This window comes from Aphelocoma coerulescens (assembly GCF_041296385.1).
Source record: "Aphelocoma coerulescens isolate FSJ_1873_10779 chromosome Z unlocalized genomic scaffold, UR_Acoe_1.0 ChrZ, whole genome shotgun sequence".
Taxonomy (NCBI): Eukaryota; Metazoa; Chordata; class Aves; order Passeriformes; family Corvidae; genus Aphelocoma; species Aphelocoma coerulescens.
The window spans coordinates 12,884,495-12,908,442 of record NW_027184085.1 but is presented as its reverse complement, the minus strand read 5'-3'; the positions used below and the strand labels follow the sequence as shown (position 1 = coordinate 12,908,442).

The 23,948-nt window shown below is 36.1% G+C and overlaps 1 protein-coding gene across 1 annotated transcript in view; it reads right to left on the bottom strand.

The window, feature by feature from the left end:
• The window catches only part of WDR70 (WD repeat domain 70), a 126,127-nt gene that overhangs the window by 101,229 nt on the left and 950 nt on the right, over window positions 1-23,948 (bottom strand). The window contains exons 4-5 of the mRNA XM_069001836.1: window positions 21,618-21,732; window positions 17,757-17,955 (exon numbers count right to left, since the gene is read on the bottom strand). Of these exons, the coding sequence (XP_068857937.1) occupies window positions 17,757-17,955; window positions 21,618-21,732 (314 nt within the window). The remainder of the gene's footprint in view (window positions 1-17,756; window positions 17,956-21,617; window positions 21,733-23,948) is intronic.

Genomic DNA, 23,948 nt, shown 5'->3' with positions numbered 1-23,948 from the left:
AAGTCATAGTTATGAAGTCATGGTTATGATCTGGGAATTGTTCTCACAATGTATACTGAAGAAATTCTCTTGAGCCTTTTCGAAAACAAGTTATTATCATTGATAAAACTGATTTAAATCTAAAATTGCCTGGAGTCATTCAAGTTTCCTCTGCAGTTTCTGGGAGACAGGTTTACTTAAGCTGAGTGTTCCAGTTACATTCCACTCACATACCCACCTACCTGTTTGATCTTCTCAGTTTCAAATGCATATAAATATAAATACTTCATATTTGCTGAAACAGTATGTAGTTCACTCAAGCCAGTTTTACTACAGTAAAAAAATACAAAACATTACTGCTACCTGCCATGTTAGGAATGAAAAAAATCTCTAGCATTTTCAGTCAGGCATATCCTCTATTAAGGTTATTCTTTAGAGCTGAATAGAGTACTTCGTTTTAGCATAATAGAATACTTCCACTTACTCTGCAACAGTAAAACAGCTCACACAACCATAGATCAGCTGACAGTGAGGAAAAATAAAACAAACTCTGAAAGCTCTGTTCAGGTTGGTAGGTTTCCAAACCATAGCTTAATTATAAAATCAGAAAGGACAAATAATTGTGAACTTTTAAGTCTTTGGAGCAGAAGTGCCAAATGTTTAGTTCAGATGCAAACAGGCATTCACCTACTTTACATTCAGCTTGTGTAGAATTTTGTACCACAGGTTCCAAGTGGGATTTCTACCACAAGGAATATGCCATAGAAGACACTCATGAAAGAATCCAAAACCAAAACACAGGATGCACAACCAGAATGAACTTAACATTCGTTAATGCGTAATGTTTTCAGCCTGCTAGCCAGTTCACCTAATTACTTACATTAAAATTGCTCCAAAACATCTTTTATCTAAACTATACAGACACTTTATCGTTATCACCATTTGGCAAACTTTAGGGAAAAAAGAGCATGAACTTCTTTCACCTGACTCACCAAGAGAAACCATGAACACTTAGATGTTTTTCATTCTTTAAAATAGCTGTACTGTTCTCTAGATTTAGCCTCTGTCCTAAAATAAAAGTACTTATGAAGTATCTTACAATTCAGAAAAATGTACAAAGTTAAACATGTTTTCTCAAAAACATATTCCTCCCCTCTATATATTTAAAGAGTCAATGATAATATTAAGCCCTCGTAATGCATACAGCAAAAATCAATTTTAGCAACGTGCACTTCTATGAAAGTACATTAAAATTATATATGCAATAAAATAAGTATTAAAGCTTCTTTTGCAAATTGCCTAAGCAGTGAAATTAAGTCCATCAGCAGCAATACACTTAAGATTTTAATTCTGGACTCATCAAAACTTAAAAAAAACCAACATAACCAATAGATGATCAATATTTGCCGCTGCTAGCTAAAACAGATACAGTATTACTATAACTGAAATATAATGCATTTTTCCTCTTATCAAAAAAGAGCCTTATGCTCATTTTAAGACTTCTGGTGAACATGTTAGCATAAAATTTCATAAGCATCAGGATGATAAAACCTCTATACCAGTATAACAGCAACCTCATAAGCAAGCCATCTCTTTTAAATTGTTTGTGGTTTAATGACCAAAATTAAAACAATACACCCTTGGTGTAGACCAATCCTTGATCTTTGACTGTGCAATTTATTTCACTCCTACATACCTCAGTTTCCTCATCTGAAAAAATGGGAATAAATAATGCCTTTTTCAAGGAATCTGCTATTAGTTTTTCAGCAATGTTGGTGAAGTTTTTCACATTCCCTAGGGATCCTGTTGTTCTTAGCAAAAACACTAGTCATGAAACTAAACAATTACAGCTCGAGAGAGAGAGAGGTGTTTCACAGACTCCCCTTTTTAATGGTTCTCCAACTGTTATTGTAAAATGTGTTCATTCAAATGCTTACTTCAGGATCTTGAGAGACAGAAATTTATGCAAAATATCCCACCTAGTGACAATGACTGCAGTTGTCTACAAACTTACCAAATAATTAGGGTAAGGAATTAAAAGTGTATGTGTGTGTTTGTGTCTGTCAGCTAGTCATGAAAAGAAGATCTGCAACCACAGGGCGAAGGTAGGGGGACAAGGGTTAAAAATTACAGCATGTCTCTGTTACTGCAGGAAGGAAGAACAATTTCCTATGTAGCTTCCACAGCTGGTTCCAATTCTATTACTGTTTCGATTACTAATTCTCCCATGCCACCCATAAATTACCTTCAAAACATTAACATTTAAGCTCTATTATAGCAGCACAATTTTATGTAATGTGACATGAGAATAAATTGCTAAGTGACTTTAACTATGCATCTGGAAAGGGGAAAAGATACGTTTTTATTGTATGGACTTGACGTCCATGCTTGGAAGAAACACACCTTTCTTCATGCTTCACCCAGTCATATTCTTTTATCTAAAGCTTATGGCAGAAGAAAGCAGTGCATTAAGGCCAGATTATGTACCTCATACTGCTAAAATGGTTGTAATACCCAACGACACTGTGATAATTTTCAAAATGTTCAAGGCAAGTACTAAGCACTAGGTTAAAAATGGTAACTAGTGTGAATATCCTAGTTTTATTTGTAATTATAAAGCAAATAATTGTAAAATGTTGTGCCCAACAATTACAAAACATGCTTGTCTTCTATGCATTTATATGGTATATTTTACTACAGTACCAACATATATGTTGAGATCCGTCCAGCATATTGTATCAAAAATACGACTTCCATACATGCAATGTAGTCTGAAAATTCCAAAGGATTACAATTAAACCTGACAGGACACACAACTAGACAGAGAGCCATTTACTTCTACAACACAATCAAACTGTAATTGTTCAGTATGGCTCAGTACTGGGTTATACAGGAAAAGAACAAAGACCTCAACAAATCTTTCCGTGGAATGTCACCTATGTTAAATCCAACACATACTAGAGTCACTCCTCAAGCAGCCTGAGATGTAAGAGTATACAGAAGCAATGCTTTCACTTTTTAATCCAGACTAAAATAAAGATCCACTGTCTTGACAACAGACAACACTTTAGCTGTGTGCATGTAAAAAGAATACAAAAATTCAACATCGTACCTTACTGAAATGCCTAATTTCACAGATTTTTATTGACAATATTTAAGATCTCATATAGCTTTCTTCCATCATAACGTACAGAAAATGTAGATTAGATACAACCTATGATATCTGTCCTTATTCAATAAGTTTCTTGATCTTCACAAGAAGTTACTGCTGATATTCCATATTCTACAAATATTACTTGAGTTACAGGCAAAATCTTCCTTTAGAATCTAAAATTTAAGTTTGGACTATATGACTCAAATGAAATTCCTATTAATTGTATACATAATAAACTTGTTAACCTAGTTGAAATGGATTAGCAACAACATGCGTCTTCAAGTTGGTCTTAACAGACAGTTACCAATATATTTTTAGTTCATACAAAGATGGCAACTTCAGATATTCAGATGAAGCTCTACAATTACTTTCTTTGCAAGAGTCAGGAAAGAAAAGCACAGTCCATAAACACAAAAACGCCAGATTTCAGACCACATATCTATACATATCTGCCATAAAATTTTCAATTTGACATTTGCTTTTGTGCTTGTATGTTTCAAATAGGATAAAATGTCCCGTCTCGCAGGCGTGCTATCCTGATGCTCCAGTAAATACAGTAGGTTTGTTAATTGAGCCACCACCAAGACAGAAACCATTATTAATGCGTATTATTTATAAAGAATTATTGAATTGTTTAGTTGATAGGGACCTGTAAAGGCCATCTAGTCCAATGCCCCTGCAATGAACAGGGATATCTTTAACTAGATCAGGTTGCACAGACCTCTGTTCAACCTGGTCTTCAATTTCATTTCCAGGGATGGGGCATGTACCGTCTCTCTCTGGGTGACCTGTTCCAGCATTTTACTGGCCTCAGCGTAAAAACCCTTATAAGATAAATCAACCCTCTTTTAGCTCAATGCCATGACCTCTTGCTCAATAACTACAGACCCTGCTAAAATGTTTGTCCCCATCTTTCTGGTGAGGCTCCTTTCTTTAGTTACTGGAATGCTGCAACAAGGTCTCCTCAGTGCCTTCCCTTCTCCAGGTCCCAATTCTCTCAGCCTTTTCCTCATAGCAAAGGTGCTGCAGCCCTTTCAGCACCTTTGTGGCCCTTTCCTAGACTCAACCTGAAAGGTCTATGTCCTTCTTTTGTTGGGGACTGGCAGAATCCCTTCCCTCCCCTGCTGCTGATGGTGCTCTGGATGAAGCCCAGGACACATCTGGCTTTTGGGGCTGCAAGGACACATTGCCAGGTCATTTCCAGCTTTTCATTCACAAGTCCTTCTTGGCAGGGCTGCTCTCCATGGCTTTGTCCTCCTTTGATGTCCTCCTTTGATGTAAGACAAACAAAAAAAAACCCACAACAGGGGAAAAAAATAACAACCTTTGGGTATAACGCTTAAGTTACAACTGCGGTCTGTTACAACCTGCTGTTGTTGAGAAAACATATATGGTATTTCATACCTCCTGGCTGACTGATTGGGGAGGTTCCTAGGGAATGCATGATTCCATAACTACTGTCTCCATTAAAAAAGCAAGCTGAAAAATCCTCTAGCAGTTCTTCCCCTGTAACAAGCAAGTCCAACATGCTATTCTATCAAAAGAGAAACAAAAGCATAAAATACCCAAAAATGTGTGTGAGAGAAGCAGCAAGCTTATAAACACTTACTGGCTTTTCACAGGAACGGATGAAGTGGTGGGAAGGAACATATGACCCATAAAATAATCTGAATCAAATGCAGTCCAAGATTTTTCGCTCATATTTGTTCAAATTCCCTGTTATGGACATATTCCAGATAACTCATAAGGAAGCCAAAACAAGGATTCCCAATTTTGCATACTTTGCTGCACTTGGGCAGAATTTAACTCCTGTTTCTGGAATTCATTCTGTAAGCCCAAATTCTTCACATTAACCTCATGTTTGACATCCCCCTTGAATGTGTGATCCACTAAATGTCATGGTTTAGTTCTGAAACTAATGCTATCTCTCATAACACCTACTGCTGTCCCAGACTCGACTGTTTCCCAAGCCTCTTAAGAATTTACATTTCACCTCTTGGGAGCCACACAAAATGGACAGTAGATATGCTTACGAATCAAACTGTTTTTCTATGAGTTTTTCAATGCCATTATTATGTTTACAGAAAAATTGCAAAGTATGGGTCACTTGAAGGCACTTTTCTTTACATTCTTCTTGTCAGAATTTACCTGGCCTTCTGTATCATATATTTCAGGTACTCTGGATCCCCCGTTCATTTAGCTACCACAAGTAATATCCAGTCTGAGACAGCAAAACTGGATCTCTTTGTAGAGAATGATGGCAACTCCTTGTCTTTAGGTTCCTCTCATGAGATCTGATAAACCACCACAGACAGAGAGAAACTTCCTTTACTTTATTTAAGGAGTAAAATTAGGGAGTTTAGTATTCGCTTCATAAATCAATTCTTTCAGAAATTACTATGTAGGGCAATCTATCAAAATGGAAAAACATTTAAAATGCAGAAACCCTGACACTGGGTAAGTTGTTCCTACCTGTGAACCATTTACCCTTAGAATTTCAGTGTAATACAGAATTAAGGAAATAGAGAAAGCAAAAGAATCCTGCTTTTAAAACACAATCATCAATTTCAGACAAATGGGTACAAGAATTATTAAAACCCACTATAATTTACTCATGCATTCTGAAATCCTCACAGTCACTATGATACTGAACAATTCCAGTAGCACAGACCATAGGTGAGGTAACAAGCTAGAAAGAGTGAGCAAATGCATATAAATAGATTTTTGCAGCTGGTTTTGGATATCAAGGACTTACAAGTATCTATTAATACTGACAGGGACCAGGCAGATAGAAATTGCACTATTAAAATTTCACACAATAAAGGGAGTGGGAGAGTTCTGTCTACGATACAGGAATTTTTCATATGGTTACATATTTGCTCCAAGATGATATTTACTGTTCAAATATCCACAAACTTGCACTTAAAGAACTCAAATAACCAAAAAGCTATAATGTGAACTGCAGGCAATTTAACCTATCCACCCCAAAGGATGAAAGACCTGAGATGACCTTCTTAGAACTTGTAATTACAACAAGGTATGGTATGTTAAGCCTAATGCTTACACAGTAAGCCCTTCTCACTGCAAAAGTGCCAAGCTGAGAGATTATTGTCAGTGTGCCTCCTACATGCCTTTTAGCAAGAAGAATGGCACACAGCAAGGTCAGGCAGTGCATCGTCAGGGGCTGCCACACAGTGTTTTCAAAGCCCCTACGAAATTGAAAGCTGGGTTGTTTTCTTTGAAGAAAGATGAGTTGTCACAGGTTAAAGATCAATTAAATATTATTTAGTCAACTTATTTCAAATAGAAACATTCTGCACATGTTTGGATTCACATCAGCTCATGGCCTGCAAGGCAAACTTCCTAACACAGAAAGCCTAAATCTACCAATGATCTTTCTTTAAGATGAGCACTCCTGATTTAATTTTCTTTATCTACAAAAACTTCAATACCTACAAGGAGCTTTGAACCAAAACCAAAGGAAGTTTTAGGAAGTTCTAATTACTGGGAAATTCTCCTGCTCAATTTAGTTCTGAAAAGGAGCCAGTTACTTAGTAGTTATATAATCGTAAGAGAAAACACAGCATAAAAATACTTTTTCATTTACATATAAATTTGTTTTAAAATGCTCAAAAAAAAGTATCACTAACAAATATTCCAAAAAGGTGAACACACAAGAAGTGCCAAGGTTGACTCCAGAAGAAAAAGAAAAATCTTCTTGCTATAGCAAGTAGGTTTAAAAAATACATAACCATTGGAAGGAAACATGAATCTGCAGTCCCATGTTTTCCCATGTTTTTCTCTCCATGCTTTGGACATTTTCAATACTTTAAAGTATTATTCAGAGTAACATTAACTCTTCTTCAGACACCCATCCACAAGATGAAGCTAGACACAAAATGTTCCCAGAGAACTTGGGTAATTTCTGTGATATTCTCCCACCCACTCAAACTTGGTTGCAGAGTCCATCATGACGATACTCCCTAAAAGTATCAGACAGAGTTGCAGCTTCCATTAGTTCCTACACTGTGAGACAATTCTGAATAGGTAAACTAATGCAAATTGCATTAAAAGACTGAGTTAAACTACAGCTGACAGCTATTATATTCTTTACAGGATAGGACTAGTTTTCATAACTATCATGTGAATTGGGCAGATGCTTATTTAAAATTGCCTTATAAATATCATAGTTATGGCTGATTTAGATTTAGTGACATTTATTTTACTCAAGGGAGTTAATATTTCTGGTGAAAATGCATTGAATTATTTTACTACTGCTCATTTGTTGAAGAACTGAATGCAGTTTCTTATTTGGACAACAAGACACTGAAAAATCACAGGAAACTACCATTAGGCCTTCTCATAAATTCACTGTCTATTCAATGTATCGTAATTGTCTTCCCTAAGAAAAATATTTTATGGACAGCAACTAGACTAAGCCTCACACCATTAATTTACAGATAATTGAAAGGATCTGCCTTTAAAATTGCAGTTGTCTAATGCAGAAACTTTACTGTTTACAGGCTTGCACTGTCACAAACATAAACATTTGTTATTTTAAAAATACATTTTTCAGAAGTTCCTTTACAGAAAGGAGAAAAATATGACAGTGTCATAAGAGATAGGGATACAAGCAGGAAAGGGACAGAGAGGATCAACAGAATGTCCGATCCCTAAAAGGAACCGTAGGAAGAGCAATCAATTATGACAGAGTACTGGTTTGGCAAAAAGAAAAAAAGCAAAAAAAAAAAAAGCCCCAAACCAACTGGCTATCCTCACCAAAGAAAATGCTAGATAAGGCAACATTTCATCATAGAACAGAGAAACAACTCTGAAGGACTCTGTGAAAAGAAATGTAATAAATGCCAAGTTAAAACAAATGAAGTTATTAAACAGGTAGCTATTATACCATTGACAGAAAAAAAAAATCCATGTCAGAATTTTTAAACTATTTTCTATTGAGATATACTGCCATTGCTTTGGCATCGATAGTTCTAGAATTTAAATTTGGATAATACACTTTTAATGAGTAAAAAATTATCACACTCTTATGTGTGACATAACATTTAAATCTTGTGTGCCCACACATCCATGCATGTCATCCAAATGAGACAGCATTTTTTAAACATGAGGAAAAGTAAATGTATGAAAAATGCACAAGTGATATAAAAAAGCAACTAGTACATGGGGGTTTACATCTTCTCCAGAATTTTAATATTTTCTACAGGAAAAATTTATGGAGATAAAAACCAATTTATTTTTAGATGGTCTTAAGGCATCTAAAATGGCATAGAATGCTCATGAAGATGAAGACTTCACTGTAGACCAAGAAAAGATTGTCTTTAAAATGATTCAGCACTCTGTGTCACAGTGATCTTACAAAACGGGCATGTGCAGTTTGTAGACACTGAGAATGATTAAGCTACTTAAATTTTCTTCTGAATTTCCATTTCTGACATTTTTGGTACTCAGTAGAAAAGGTAGCAAATGTACTTAAAGAAGGAATGTCACTGAGAAATATCTTTATTCTTATATTTAAGAGCAGTTACTTTGTGGCATCAGCTTTGCAAGACACATACACTGACTATATGTACTGCAAAAAGTTACAAATCTGGTGGCACTGAAAGCCAGCTCATGCCTAGAGATGGCACACATTGCCTGATACACACATTTGCCTTCTTTGAAGAGACCAGCATGTTCCAAAATATGCCAAGTAACAGGCTGGTTAGAAAAAGATAAACTTTTACAAATCCAGATGATGCATGAAACTTTTAAGGTTACTGAACTAATAAAGAAACACACTGCTGCAAAAATCCTAACTAACTTCTGCATCCACCAACTAATCTTCCAAAGGTGAGAATTCCATTTCTAACATGAGACAAAAAAGAAAAAGGCTGTATGTGTAACTTAAGTGATTTCTTTATTTTTCTGTTTCCCTCTTTAAATAAAAGTATTAAGTCCTATGGTTTGCCTGTACTACCTAACAGGAAAAGAACAGCTAACTCACACAAGCTAGTAGAGGCAGACATTAATGTAAAATTTGTCCTGATTGATAGGACATTGCAACTCTTATAAAGGTTATCAGCTCTTTCTGATACCTGAATTAATCTACAAATACACACCCTACAGTAAGTGATAGTGAAATACCACTATAGTCCATGTGAATCACCCTCTCTTTCTACACTTTGGTTATTAACACTCTTACTGTTACTCTTTGCTTTCATATCCCATTGCTGTTTCCAGTAAATTGTTCTTATCTCAACCCATGATCTCTGCCTTTTATGTCTCCCACCATAGGGAGGGAGCGGAGCAGCTCATGGTTTTCTTTTTAATGGGAGTACTAAATTGGGAAGTACCATTCCCAAACCATGACATGGTTTATGGTCATTATTACATGAAAGATGACCTATGGGGCCTCTGTACTGCAAAACGCCACCATGACTGACTGAGTTCAACCCTTATTTAAGACCTCGTGTTTCACCAAATGAGAATGCTCACTGAAGTGAATTCCACACATCCACATAATCCAAATCAAAATCTTGACATAGTACTACTTACTCTGAAACTGTTTCCAAGCTAGCTGCTAAAGAGGGCTGCAGAAACTATGCAAGACTACTAAAAGTTCCAGGAAGGCTGGTGTGCATCTGTGGTGTTTTCAATGCCCCTCTATGCAATTGTGGGGGAAGAAAAAAAAAAAGAAAAGAAAAAAGAAGTTTATTGATGTTAGCTGGCAGTACTAGGGCTAAGAAGAGACTGCTCCACTCATGAGTTTCTTATCTGCACCTTGAGAGGACACTTCGCTGCAACATACCATACGCTTTCATTTATTAAACACTGGTTAAGTAATTAAACTTGGAAATAAAAATGAAAGTCACAAATCACCCTCTTTCTGGTAGAAGCAAACTATATTTTTGTCTGTGTCTTCTGCCAAATCAATAGTGAAAAAGTAAAGGTACACTACTTGTACTTCCAGTGAGTATGCATACTCAGTCCCACTTACAAAACTGAAGGTTTTCTGCAGTCTCACTGAAGCCAACACAATATTTACATGAAAGTGGATCTAATTCTCCAACCTTAAATAATGAACCTGAGCTTCATGAGATGGCTATTTATTAGCTATTTGCATTAAACCCTATTTTAGAAAACTGAATGGGAAGCCCCCTAATGCTACTACATAAAAGTCTTACCTGAGCTATTTATTTTGTATTGGGAAGTAAGGGTTACATAACATATCCCCTTTTTGGTATTCTTGCACATGATGCTTATATGAATGTAACTTTTGTTTAAGAAACTAATTTTCTCATATAAACAGATGCAGGATCCTAGAAGAAAGCTGAAAAAGAAGTCTTTATCTTATCTGTCATTAAGGAGGTACTTTGAGACATTTCAAGACATTTTTCTACAGAACCAACAGATTTAAAACTGATACTGTTCAAAATTAAAATACTTCTAAGTAGAATAAAGGAATAAATAGTTTACAAAAGCACATTTCAAAAGCCTCAGAACTGGGTCACAAAAAGCCATGGTTAGTAAAAAAGTCATACAATTGGTTTTTTATGATTATTCAGGTCCTCTGGAGGAAGTAACTATACTGGTTTATGAAAGGAAATGAGAAAAAAGTCTTTCTTCTTTCCATATTTGGTTATTTGAATATTTATTAATCTTTGGTTACAGTGGTACATCAAATAAACATTTATAAATAGTACACAAGGTAAAGCAGTAAAATACTATCCAAGATCCTAAGAATTTGAAAATAATTTTATTAGGTTTTAAAATACAAAGAAAAGGATAAGCTGGAGCAAAGGAAGGAAGTTCAGTGTGATTGTTGTGTGATCTGGATACTGTTAGCATCGAGTATGTGTAGTCCCTGTATACTGCTAAGTGCCCACCTGCAAATAAGAGATGCCATTGCAGCAGTTGTAAAACAATACATGTGGTAGTCTCACATTCATAAAAATCCAAAGCCGTCTTTTAAACAAACAGCAGACATTCCTAGAGTCAACAAAATTGCTCTCCCAGGATTCCATTGTCCTGGAGTCTGGTCTGTAGTTCCAATAGTTTAACATAAATCACTTGTTCATCAAAAATCCTGTGAAGACTTGTTTTGGAGAGGAAGTGTAACTGCATGTCACTTACACTCTTCCTTCAAATGCAATCATTTTAAATTATTTATTCATCCTCACCATAAATATTTCAAATACTTGTTATCATCCACTTCATTTTCCTCTTGATTCAAGCAAGAGTTCTCTGTACCTGTATTTCTCCTTATTCTGTTTAGAGCACAAACACCTTTTCAAAAAGATAACACTCACATGCCAAATACAGAGAAAACTTGCTATCTTCCATTTGTGTTTTCCATAGTGATGTCAAGGTCGAATACAGTGTGACCACTGCTGTTAGTTCCCTGGCCAAATTTGAAAATATTTTCTATATTCTAACACTGACAGAAACAATATGCTATCTGTGCTTCTTTTTAAAAGTATATTGGAATTTTTTTGGAACTGCCAAAAAATGCATCAAGCATCATGTAAAGAGGTAGTCACCACCTCCTTTTGACTGTAAGCTTTTTAGGTTCTCAGAGAATAAGTTAGTTTCAGTATCTTCACCTCCAGAGATCCCAACTTACAGTGGAAGTAAAGAAAATAATATTCAGGATAGAATGTTCATATACCATTGCATGTACAAAATTGCCTAGTATTTCCAACTACCTATTCTTGTTAAATAATACTGTATCAAAAATACAGTCTTGTGACTGAGATAAATGTGCAAAATACATGCCTAGAAAGACTTAATTTTTTTTTTCTTAAGGGGCATGTCACAGAATTGTACAGTCTCAAGGTTATGCATGCCATCAACATACTTGGCAGAAAAAAAATTAGAATTCTACTATCCGTCCAAGGGCAGTAGAGGACATTAGCTTCCACAAAATCTTCTGGCTATAAAGAAATCAAGGGTCTCTGAAGGGATGAGCATGTGGATCCCATGTTTCAACTGTGGAAGATTTACAGCCACAGCATATTTGGTCCTGAGATGAAGAACACCTTGCATCACTCTCAACAGCTTCCTCTTCAAACACAGAAGTGGTACCATTAGCTCATAAAGAAGGCTTTCTACAGGCTTCACCAGCTAAAGTTGACCTGTTAAAGGCTCTCTAAAGGAGCTGATAAGCAGTAAAAAGAAGACATAAGAAGATCTCGGAACTTTGTTGAAAAGGGCAGTAAAAACAATAATTATGTTCTATATCACATTTTATTTAATGTGATAAATCATCTCTCTCTAACTTTGAAGTACCTCATAGTCAGCAAATATATACCGATTAATGTTCTCACAAAAATTTCTGGAAATAAACTCACAGGACCCTAAGTACCTATCTGTAGAGGAAACATTCTAAAAATTTCATATTCTGTCATATTACAAATTAATTAAAATTCATATCATCCACCAAAAGGTATGGCATGATATACAGCAGAGAAGGCTTGGCCTTACTAAATTCTGCAGAATCAACCAACAGAGATCTTGGCAAGTACACTCTAGGAACAACCGGTAACCATGAACTCTGGGGCACTGGGTTGACGAGGAGATGAGCAAATACCCCACATCTTTTTATCAAAGACCAACACTTCCTAAGGGAATTACCTTATTAGCTTCCTCTTTGTATGATGAGCTCTGCTTCTTGGGTATTCCTTTCTTTACAGCTTCTGTTTGATTCTCTCAGATTGGAAGACAGGGACTGATTATTTTGTTTTTTCTATTTTGCCAAGTTTGCAAATCCATTTTAACTCACTTTGGAGACAATCTTTCTCATTCTTTGCACCACCAGTAACCACATCAATGATCCTTAAAAAAATGCCACAACTTGTTCCAACTTCAATATAAATAAAACACATTTGCCTCATTTTCATTGTTAAGACCTAAGAATATATTATGAATATATATGGAAAAAGCATTTTCTTCATCATTACATAGGAAGACAACACACAAGCAAATTGAAAGCAAGGGGTAACTGCTACCTATTTTTTTATCAATAACTAGAAATACATAAAAGACAATGCCTCTTGCCCTCAAAACCACACTTTTCTGTCTCTGTTGCATACACAAAAATTGCTTTGTTCAGCTTACTATAGTTTTTCCTCTTTAGACAAGATGAAACATGACTGGGTAAATCAGATTCAGCAGTTACAGGGCAGACAATTCTCAGTCTAAATCTTACAAATCCTTAGGATAACTAAAAATTCCCACAACATTTATTTATTTTTACAGCACCATAATTTTTAGTCTGGTACCATATCCAAATTCTAATTGAAGCAATTACAATCTATTTAAATTCTCCATCTAAATCAGCAGGAAATGGCTTCCTTCCATTCTGAACAAGTAAGTATTACTGGTACATCCTGTTAAACTTCTGTAAAAAATTTAGAAATATCTCCACATAATTCTAAAACCTGAAATACAGCTATGCTATCATTTTGAAAACATGCCAAATCAGAGTGCAGCCTTGAGCCTTGAAGAGGCCCAAGGCTGTACTTGTTTCAGGGACATAATTACAACATGATTAGTATCCCTTTGGTGCTGCAGGGAGAAAAAGTTCTCTGCTCCAAAGGAGAATGAACTGTAACTCAGCTCCAAACAGAAGGTAAATCCTTGCAAATCCATCTGGCTAATTTTTCAACAGTCATCTTTACCTGTTGCCTCAAGCCAGGAAAAGTGTCACAAGATGCTAACACTGCATTACGTTTTGTTAAAGATCTCAGCACATTTTCTAATGACATTTCTAATTTTCTACCACATAAAAGAGAGCATTAACAAATAAACACTCTCTTACTAAAGTCTTCTAATACATGTCATCCATTCCCTTAGAAAATGTTTAGGTCCTAGATTTAAAGCTGTCTACCTACCAATCCTGACACAACTGCTCTTGCTGGTCTTTGTCCCTCTCCAGACAGATTTTGAGTGCACAGATTTCAGACAGACTCCCAGTGCATTTTGCCAGGGAAAAAAAGCTGGCCAAGACTCTACCACATTTCCTGATCCAAAATTTATCACATGCAATATTGCCCTCATTATCCATTTGCCCTCTTGCAAAATAAGCTGTTTTCTCTTTTAAAGGTTTTCCTGAAATTTTCTAGAAAGGTTTAGATCACAGGATAGATCAAGCCTAAAAAACTTCACACTACAGAAGATGCTCTGCTTCCTCCATGCCCCTCTCAGCTTACAACCATGTGAAGAACAGACACTGACGATCCCACCAAGTTTTTACACCATTAGAAGAAAAAGCACTACCGAAAAGCAAGTGCTGATCACAATTCAAATAGACAGCTTATTTTCCTCACTCCTCAAATTAATGCAAGCCTTTTATATAAAACAGGATACTAAGCCAAGAGGAACATATCAGAGGGAATTAATACCAAGTGTACCTGTTGTCCTCAAATGTACTTGATAAAGCACTATTCCTTACACTACTACAAAATAAGCACTGTAAAGCATTTGCATAAATACTCACAAGCATATTGTGGTTTGTTAAGAATCATCACTTTTGACACAACCGGAAGTGAATGGTACTAAATTAGCAAGTTATTAAATCTAAATATTTATTTCTTGAATGTAACTAATCATCAGTATCAAAACAGATTAATCAAACACAGAAAAATTGTTTAAAACAGCACCACAAACACTTGCATATATCAAATGAACTTACACAACATCTGGGGAAAAAAGTACCTCAAGTCAGAGTTCACACACTTAACGCAATATCTAAGGCTCTGTTAAAAAAAAAATATGTTTGGATCATATAACATGTAATTTACACAAACTACAAAAATGCATAATACTCAAAAAATACCGGTGCCAATTCAAAACATTCAGCAATTAACTGCTGCTAGTCATTTTCCCATAAAAACACCAAGGTATGAAAAATTCCCATCAAAGGTAATAACCACCAGCTACTCCTTCCACCTTAACATTTATTCAGTAAAATAACTCATCTGAGCTGGGCAGTCCTGGGTCAACCCTGGACTCAAAAGTTGTCTGCCTCATAGCAAACTCAATGTGACAAATGTCCCTACTGACAGTCTGTCATAAGAAAGCAAAAAACAACTGAACAAGCAACAGTGAAAAAACAATGTTCCTATAATAAAAAACACATCTAAAGTCAGGCTTGAGAGACAGTGGGAAAATGTCAGGGTGAAGCCAGTCTTTTGGTGTATTTTATCTGTCATACAAAATTCACAAGACTTCAGATTACAAATTATATACTGCAACACCTAGAACTATTAAAGAAAAATTTGATTCCTTCAGGATCAAAACCACAGATAGTTGTGTTTTCAAGAAACTAATTCAGCAGCAAAATATGATAATAAAAGAGAGACAGTCTCACACTACATCTAGGGAAAAAAACCATTTAGCTTTCAGTTTCTCCCGTCTCAGTTCTACACCCATGCACACCAACCACAGGCTATGCACAAGCAAGAGAAAGGAATCACAGAGTTCTCGTAACTGCAACACCTGTCTTCCTTGGGGCTCGCAAGATCATACTGTGATCACCAATCGATCAACAGGAAACCAGGAAAGCACAGCTGCTTCCTGATTCCCTTCACAGGAAAGAAAATAACTGAGCTCATGAGCAGCAGTAAGGGAAGGCTCTAGACCCCAAAGGCCTCCGGCACTCACACTGACACAAAATCTCCCCAGTAATAAATTAACTGTTTAGACTGAAAACCCACAAGTCTCGTATTTCTGCTGCTCTGCTTATTCTCAACCAAATCTATGCTAGACTGTTTTGTAACTATTGTCTTAAGTTCAGACAAACATAAATCACACCAGACTACAAGTTACCTTTCTGTCTGAAACTTTTCATTAGGGTCTTTTAACTCTGGTTTCCAGTAACTTCACTTCATCAAGCCAGTTGTTGCATTATTCAAATATATATAAATTAAAAATAATTATCAGTGTCTGGTTAGAAATTAAAACAGCCAATCACCAAAGTGACTACTGAGAAAGACAGGCTAAAGTAAAATCAGCTGTTTCTGCATGTAGTTTTGCCTTTGGCATTCTGGAGAAGTTGGAAGAAAATAAATAGTGATTTTAATATAATATGACCCATAGCAACTGAAACCCACTGAGTCTATGATGCCCTCAGGAATACAGACTCTCTCCACAGTGACCTAACAGCTAAAAGTTAAGAGAATTCCTGGCACAGATCAATAGTGAGTAAACTTAAGGTTTATGTCATTCTCAAGGAAAATACCAGATTTATCTCTCCTTGGTTGCCTGAGACAGAACAAGTCATCTGTGGGGTACAGATACAACCACAGAAGATATGAGACTAAAATGTCCAGTTTGATAATGAAAGAAATCCATAGGCAACAGTGAATCAAGTGAATCAGACAAAGTGATAAAAATACCTAAGACACCAGAATTCCCCATCACTTATCCCCAGTGGGTAAACAAAAGAAAAAAGAAAACTTTGTGATCACAGAAGTTTAGGGTCACTCTAAAAGTGAGTCATGTCTTGGCTTAAGAAGTTCCTCTCAATCATTTAAAATGAGTACTTTAAATTTTAAAACATCAGTACAAAATATGCAAGGTAAGAGTTGTGACAGAAGAAGAACAAACAAACTGAATCCCCAGTAAAAACTAAAGAAAAATCAAAAGGAAAGCTTTAGGACACCTGGAAATTCAGGAGTTTTTTAGAGTTTGGTTTATGTTTGTGTAACAGGACATGCAGGTCTTTTTCTGTTAGCAGATGGTTCAAACCAGCAGTAAGCAAGGCTGTTTTCACAGGACTTCTATCACTGTTGTTACACATGGAAACCATCACACAAAACCCAATGCCACAAAATACTCGGTCCAGGGAGTTTTGAAGAACAAACATCAAACCATTAATCTTTTCACAGAATCATCAGGGTTGGAAGAGACCTTTAAGATCATTCGGTCCAACCCAGCAGTACTATTGTAACCCATAAACCACTAAACCATGTCACCCAGTGCCAGACCCAGATGCCTTTTAACTGAAAGGAAAGGTTGGTTAACTGAGTATCTGTGATACCAAAGTTAGACTATTACAGGTTCTCTTGATTTCAACATAGATAGAAGATTCTGTATTCTCAACAACAAGCAGGTCTCGCACTTATTTAGAAAAAAGCAAATTAAAATAAACACAAATAAACAAAAACGACCAAACAAAAAGCCCTCAGTTACCACAGTTAGTTTCTAAAAAGAGTTCTGGCACAGTTTTTCTTCCTAGATTCAAGCCCACCTCTGCTTCCTCTTTCTTATAAAAAAATTCAACATTTGCTTTGGGAAATAAACCATTAAAAATATATCTATATTAAATATTCATTTATCTAGTCCTTTTATAACATGAAATCAAAAAAAGTAGACAATATGTACTAATAGAAGTTGCATTTCCCTTGAGATTCACAGGCAAATTTTTGTTTTAAATCGCAGAATTTTTAAATAACAATAATTATTTGCATTTGATGAATAATCACTAGAAAAACAGAAAACCTGCATTTTAAACAAGACATATGTCACCTGGAAATTCCATCAAAAAGGAACAGTGCACATACAAATCAGAACCCACTGATTAAAGGATTAAAACATTAAAGAGAAACAAACTACTTACATTATCTTCCTCCTCTGTATCATCATTGTCATCATCACTATCTTTGAACCCAGGGGGAAGTGGAGGCCCAATGAATTCTTCATCATCATCATCATCATCAGTATCCTCAGTTGGACCTTTGGCAGAACTCTGTGATTGCATGGAAGGACCACTTAGCGCTTCATTTGAGTTGTCCTCACTTTCACTATACACTACCTCTCTGCAAGGAAAATTTAAAGCATTAGTGTTTGAAGAATTTTCAGATAAAATATGTTGAGCACTCTTGTAAATCACTAGACACCAAAATTAGCAGGAAAACACACATTAACTTTCATTAACAGAGTAGGTAGGTCGAACAGGTAGGCCCACCATTATCTTTTAAAACACTCACAAGTCTAGACTATAAAAGCTACATTAAATTACCATTCTGTTGTTGCCAAATCGGTTGTGCAAACACATTATTTTTGGCATGGGGAAATTTCTGTAAAGTTGAGTTATTGTGTCTATGTTCGTGCAATTTATTCAAAACAGCCGCGCTCCCTCTGCTGGCAGCTGCCGAGCAGCGCCGCTCAAACGGGCAGAAGGTCTATACAGAGAGAGAGAAGCTCAACTTTCCAGACTTCGTTTGGGAGCTTATATTTTCAGAATTTTTAAGTGAGCAGGCCACAAAATATTGCCTTCTTTTCCTCTTTTCTTTGTTAAAAATAGAGGTATTTCCTTGTTTGGGTTTTTCTAAAGTTTAGGGTATTCATTTAGAACTATAATAAAAAGACGAAAGTTTAAGAACATAATAAAAGACTAAGAAAATCAGTTCTGACCTATGTAATTGTGATAGAGAATTCTGCCCTGCTTTGCCTCCAGAACCAGCTGTACACCAAGCAGGTACTAAGTTGCACAGAAAAAAATTGTGCTGGATAAGCAATTGAAACACAGTTTCAGGAAGAAAACAGAACAAACTAAAAGCCACATGACTTAGGTCCTCAGATGTTAAAGTGAAGAGCAGGGTTTGCATGCCTGAAAGCTTGTATAGCCTAAAGACTTAGGTCAGAATATCATTACGTAACAAATCTAACCCAAATCAAAAGAGCTTCTCTTACTCTACGAGACAATCAATACCCTTTTACCAAAGGGAAGGTTTTCCAGCATGAGAGGCACAGATGAGCATCTTCAAAGTTCTTCAAGTACGGTATCCTCAAAGCTAACATCATAAAGTATTATGTGCAAAAGAGTCATAAAGTGCTATGTGCAAAAGAGTTGTGTTTTGAAAGTCGATATGCATTCCTTCACTAGCAAACCACACATCTTTCCCCAAAAGCCAAGCTATTTAATTAGTTTTGGAATGAAACCAAATATACATTGTGCCAGTGAAAAGGATGTATACAACATAGTGATTCAAGGAGGCTATTTCAATCCTTGAATCCCAAATTTCCAGACCTTTCTACAGACACCCAAGAACAGTATCTACCGTTCTTCGTAATTTATCATTCTGTCATTTGCTAGGAAGGAAACTGACCAAATCAAACATTTCAGTATTTTGAGGGGCAGCACAGCCACTCTGCATGTGACATGGCCAGAGCTGCAGTGTGATTTTTTCACCACACCCCAAGCAGGGCAGGGACAGCCAAATACTCCAGTAACAGCTACAGGTATCCTCTGTCCTGACTGGCATAAAGTGAAACATAAGAACACACCAATGCAGCCAGACCAAAAGCCCAGCTACCTTTCTGGCAGCAGCTGGGAGTGGTGCTGAGAGAAAGGACAAAACAAGTGGTGTTTCTCTCAACTTCCAGTCTTATAATCTTACTCTACCAGGGGCTGTAAAGAAAGAAGAACCATTTTGAACCAGCCCCTTTCCCAGGATTTTCAGAAAAGTGTAAGGATTTTTTTTTGCTTTCCCTCACTACCTCCTCAGTAAGTGAAACAAGCTGTTAAGAGGAGAAAAAAAGGAAAGCTGTAACAGAGCACGGATGGCATACTGAGAGGAGAAATAATGAAAAACATTCTGAGAGTTGCACAAGTATGAGGGCATATCCCCCCCATGTGTTCACCCTCTGCACATCGCTCACTCAATTTTCTCAAGTTTTTCCTTTTCATATACTAGCAGATGCTTTCATTTCACAAAGTCTAATTATTATATGTATGCATAACTTAAATACCATATGCATTGTAAATATTTCTCTACAGCAGAATAGCTCGGGAGCAAAAATAATCACTGGCTGTATTTCACATCATTCTGGAGTGAATTTTTAACTGAAAAAATAGTATAAGGACTACTCTCATAACTCAAAAAGCTCTGATAATTTAAAAAAAATTAAAATTCAGTGAAGTGTTGCCATTTTCAGAGAATAAAAGGTGCTATGCATATTAAATCAGTTTATAGTAATGAAAATCATCGTTATAAAGAGAACTAGAAAATCCTATATTTCAGACTCAAATAGTCAGTTGCACGATTGTTCCTCTGAATTATGACTGAGTCACAATGGCATGTGTCTTTCTCCAGCTTCCTGTTTTTACCTCTAAGTACTAAGCTATGTGTCCTTTTTTACAAGGAAATATAAAACTTCCAGGAGAGCTTTTCATGTCAAGCCCTTCCTCCTCAATGCTTAGTAAAAACAAAAAGAAAAACAAAGAAAATTTACTATGAGCAGAACTCTGGGGAGTTATCAGAGCCTACCTAATAACTCAGCATACTGAAACATATTCGTTATTTTCCTTTATAGTAGGTCCCTGGAGGTCTCTCCTGTCGAGTCAATCAGCAGAATAAGATAATTATGGAAAGCCTCTGTATCGCCTGACTGCTCTCCACCTTATCATTTGTTTAAATTGCTTATGTATATTGGAGTCACCCAATAACAATACACAATCATGTTACATTTAAACTCTTGTCATCCTTCATTATGTCACCAAATGGATATGTAAGATCATCAGAAGCAAATGGAAGCACAGAATATTTTTCCCTTGAGCACAAGATATAACACAGGATCCAGAGGGAAGTATATAGTGCAATCAGTTATGTCAGTGAGAGTGCACAGGTTTTCCAAAGAGCAACACGCAAAAACTAAATTTTCTAACAAAAATTTGTTCAGTCTGAAACTCTACAACAACTCTACAAACTCTCTATTATATTGTCTATAATAACCTACCACATATAGGCTCTATCAGCCCATAACATGCATATATAGAAGTCTACTAGAGTCTTGTATTGGTTGTTAAATTTCCATGGATACAGAAACCTAAAAATGTACAGTGCACTCCTGTCTGCCACCCCTGCCACACAATGGAGTTGTGTGGTCCCCATTGCCCTTAGCTACTTTTGATTTCCCAGCATTTCAGAATTCAAAGTGTAAAATCCATAGCATATACTGTTTATCAGTAACAGACAAAAGTTTAAGAGTAAATTTCAGACTGAAGTCGAAACAAACAACTTTCTCTACCTCACCATTACTCCATAAAATCTGCACACAGAGGCTGTTCATGTACTTTGCCTTCTTCTTCATCAGGCATGAACAAGTATATTCAATCTACAGGTGGGCACAGTAGCTGCTAATAAAGTCATCATATGTTGTCATTGTATTTGCCCTAATACTTTCAAAAAATACATAGATAACATTGTTGTTATTTTTTTTAAAGTATGCAAAACAGGATAAAGGAGGAAACAGCAAAATTGACTATTAAATATACATAATGCCAATATTTGCAAATATTGGCATACCTTTAAGAAACAAATTTTTTTAAAAATTTGAAATCTGTATTTTGACTGGAATACTTAAGATAACAAGACATATTCACACAAGCTAAATGATACTCATGTTACCAAAACAAGCAAACACCCTCTACAGATAAGGAAGGTGGTACATGGAATCTCCCATCATATCTAAGTACCTTTCAGGTAATGTGGGCCCAGCTCTTGTTGCACTGGATGCTGAAGCTGATGAGTCAGTGCATGGAATTCTGAACTCCTTTTCAGTCTGGTCTTCTTTTTCTCTTTCACGGGCCTCTGAATAGGGAGAGCACAGAAATAACAAATAATCACAAAATATTAAAATTACCGGCTTGCAGAGGACAGTAAGCCAGTTTCTTTTCATTTTAAGACCTAGATGAAATACTTGAAAAGGTAACAGCAAATAAAAGATTTAACCTGAAAATACTTTTTCACATATGTTAAATTTCCATTGCTACTGCAATGGTCACTCAACAAAATGTCACAAGGAAAATGTAAACACTTCCCAGTTGTTCATTTGTACACACTATCAAATGTAAGTCGACCATACAAAGAAGCTGATATTTCAACTATTTTCAATACTACAGTAAAACAGCATGATCAATTCAGTGAAATTTTTATGTTTTCGTAACACAAAGAACTAAATTAGTGCAGTTAAACTATCCAGATGTGTATATAAGAGAATTTTAAATATCATTTATTAAAAAGAAACACAAAGTGCTGTTTGCATTAGTAGTTAATTTCTACCTCACTTAGTGAAAAAGAATCCCTGAGCAACATTGCAATAAAATCTAAGTAAACAAAAACTTCCATCTCATATTAAGTAATCAAGGGGGGTGGGGGATGGTTTACAGGTATGGCTACTATGTTCTTAAAAGTTCTCAAAAACTTCAATTAAGGTGAGGAAAGTTACTTTCTTGCTACACAAGAAACACTGTGTTCTCTTTTTGCTCACTGTTTGTTAGCTAAACAAAAAAGAGAAAAACATGTTTTCAGCAAAGCTAGGAAACGTTTTCCTCTAAAGAGGAACACAAACAGCTGTAAGATACAGAACCTGGAAATATATTTTGATCTCAGTTCCACAAATCAGGTAATGGGGGAGACATATCCAAAAGTTATCACAGTAATTCCAAAAAGCTAAAAATCAGGAGTGTATCTCAACAAATCTGAAAATAAAGTGCTCACATTAAGCCATCCCTACAACAAATACGCATTTTTGATTGCTATACCCTCAATACTAAAATTTATTTCCAAGTTAAATAGCTGCATTACCTACAAAGTTTTATCATTTTTGGCAAAATTATCAACTTTACAAACAACAAAATGCTGTGTGTTTCCATTACAGTAACGGTACGGGATTGGGAGGTAGTCTGCTGCAGGGCACGGGAGAGGGCACACTCAAGATGAAGGTCAAGATATCTTGACATAAAAGCATTGTATTTTTGCAATCACTTATTTATAGTGAAATTTCCCTACGGTTATCGATAAAGAATGTAATTCGTGCTATTATGTATAAAACTGAAATGTAGACCATGCAGAGACAGAGTTTCAAAATCCCTCCACCAGCCTGGCTGAGAGAAAAATTTCACAACACTAAAAGAAGTTCTCTCACAGATGTAATCAATAAGTGAGGATTCCACCTAGGTGGGGTTGGATCTTACCACCGGGACATTCACACCATGATGACTTGATCACCACCTTCTGATATCTACATCGCATCTGATAAGGAATTGAACATTCAGGGAACTAAAAATAACTGTTCCAAGAACCAGAGATGGTCCATTCATCATCTAGGATGGACAATTCATCAGACCCAGGAAAGGCTTTGTGCAGCCCAACTTCAGGACAAGAAAACTTCATGAACATGCCAAAATTATGAGAAGAATAGAATTAATTCGGACTCTGCCCAAAAACTGTAAAAGAAGGAACCAGCAGAAGCAACATTCATGAACTTGGAAGGTCTGGTGTGATAGAGATCAGATCTATGCATGTTCACCCAGCTCCGACCACGGGCTCGGTGCTGTTTTTTTTAAAACCGATATTTCGGTCGCATAATAAATGTTATTTCTTCATAAATTTTGATTGGGCAATCTCGTTTATCCCACTACTAAACAAAAATATTATATAAATAAACGATTCCTTATAAAGAATGAAAGCTCAACCTGAACAAGTATCAAACATAAAAAGGTTTCCAACATGCACATACATTGGTGTGTTTAGATTCAGCCAAAAAAAAAAAAAAAACAGTCCAAAATGAATTTTGGAATCCCCTGTATATTTGAATTTCATAGTGTTTTTAAGTCCAAAAAGTCGATGAGTGTCCAGATAGGTCTGATCCAGTTCTGTATAGAATCACAGTAATAAAAACATGGCATCACAGTAGAACAAAAGGCCCACATTGTCCACAAACTGGCCAAGGGGAAGGAGAAAGCATGGATAACTGGGTTGGCAAAGGGATTTGTAGAACATGCATGAGTGTTCTCAAAGACCTT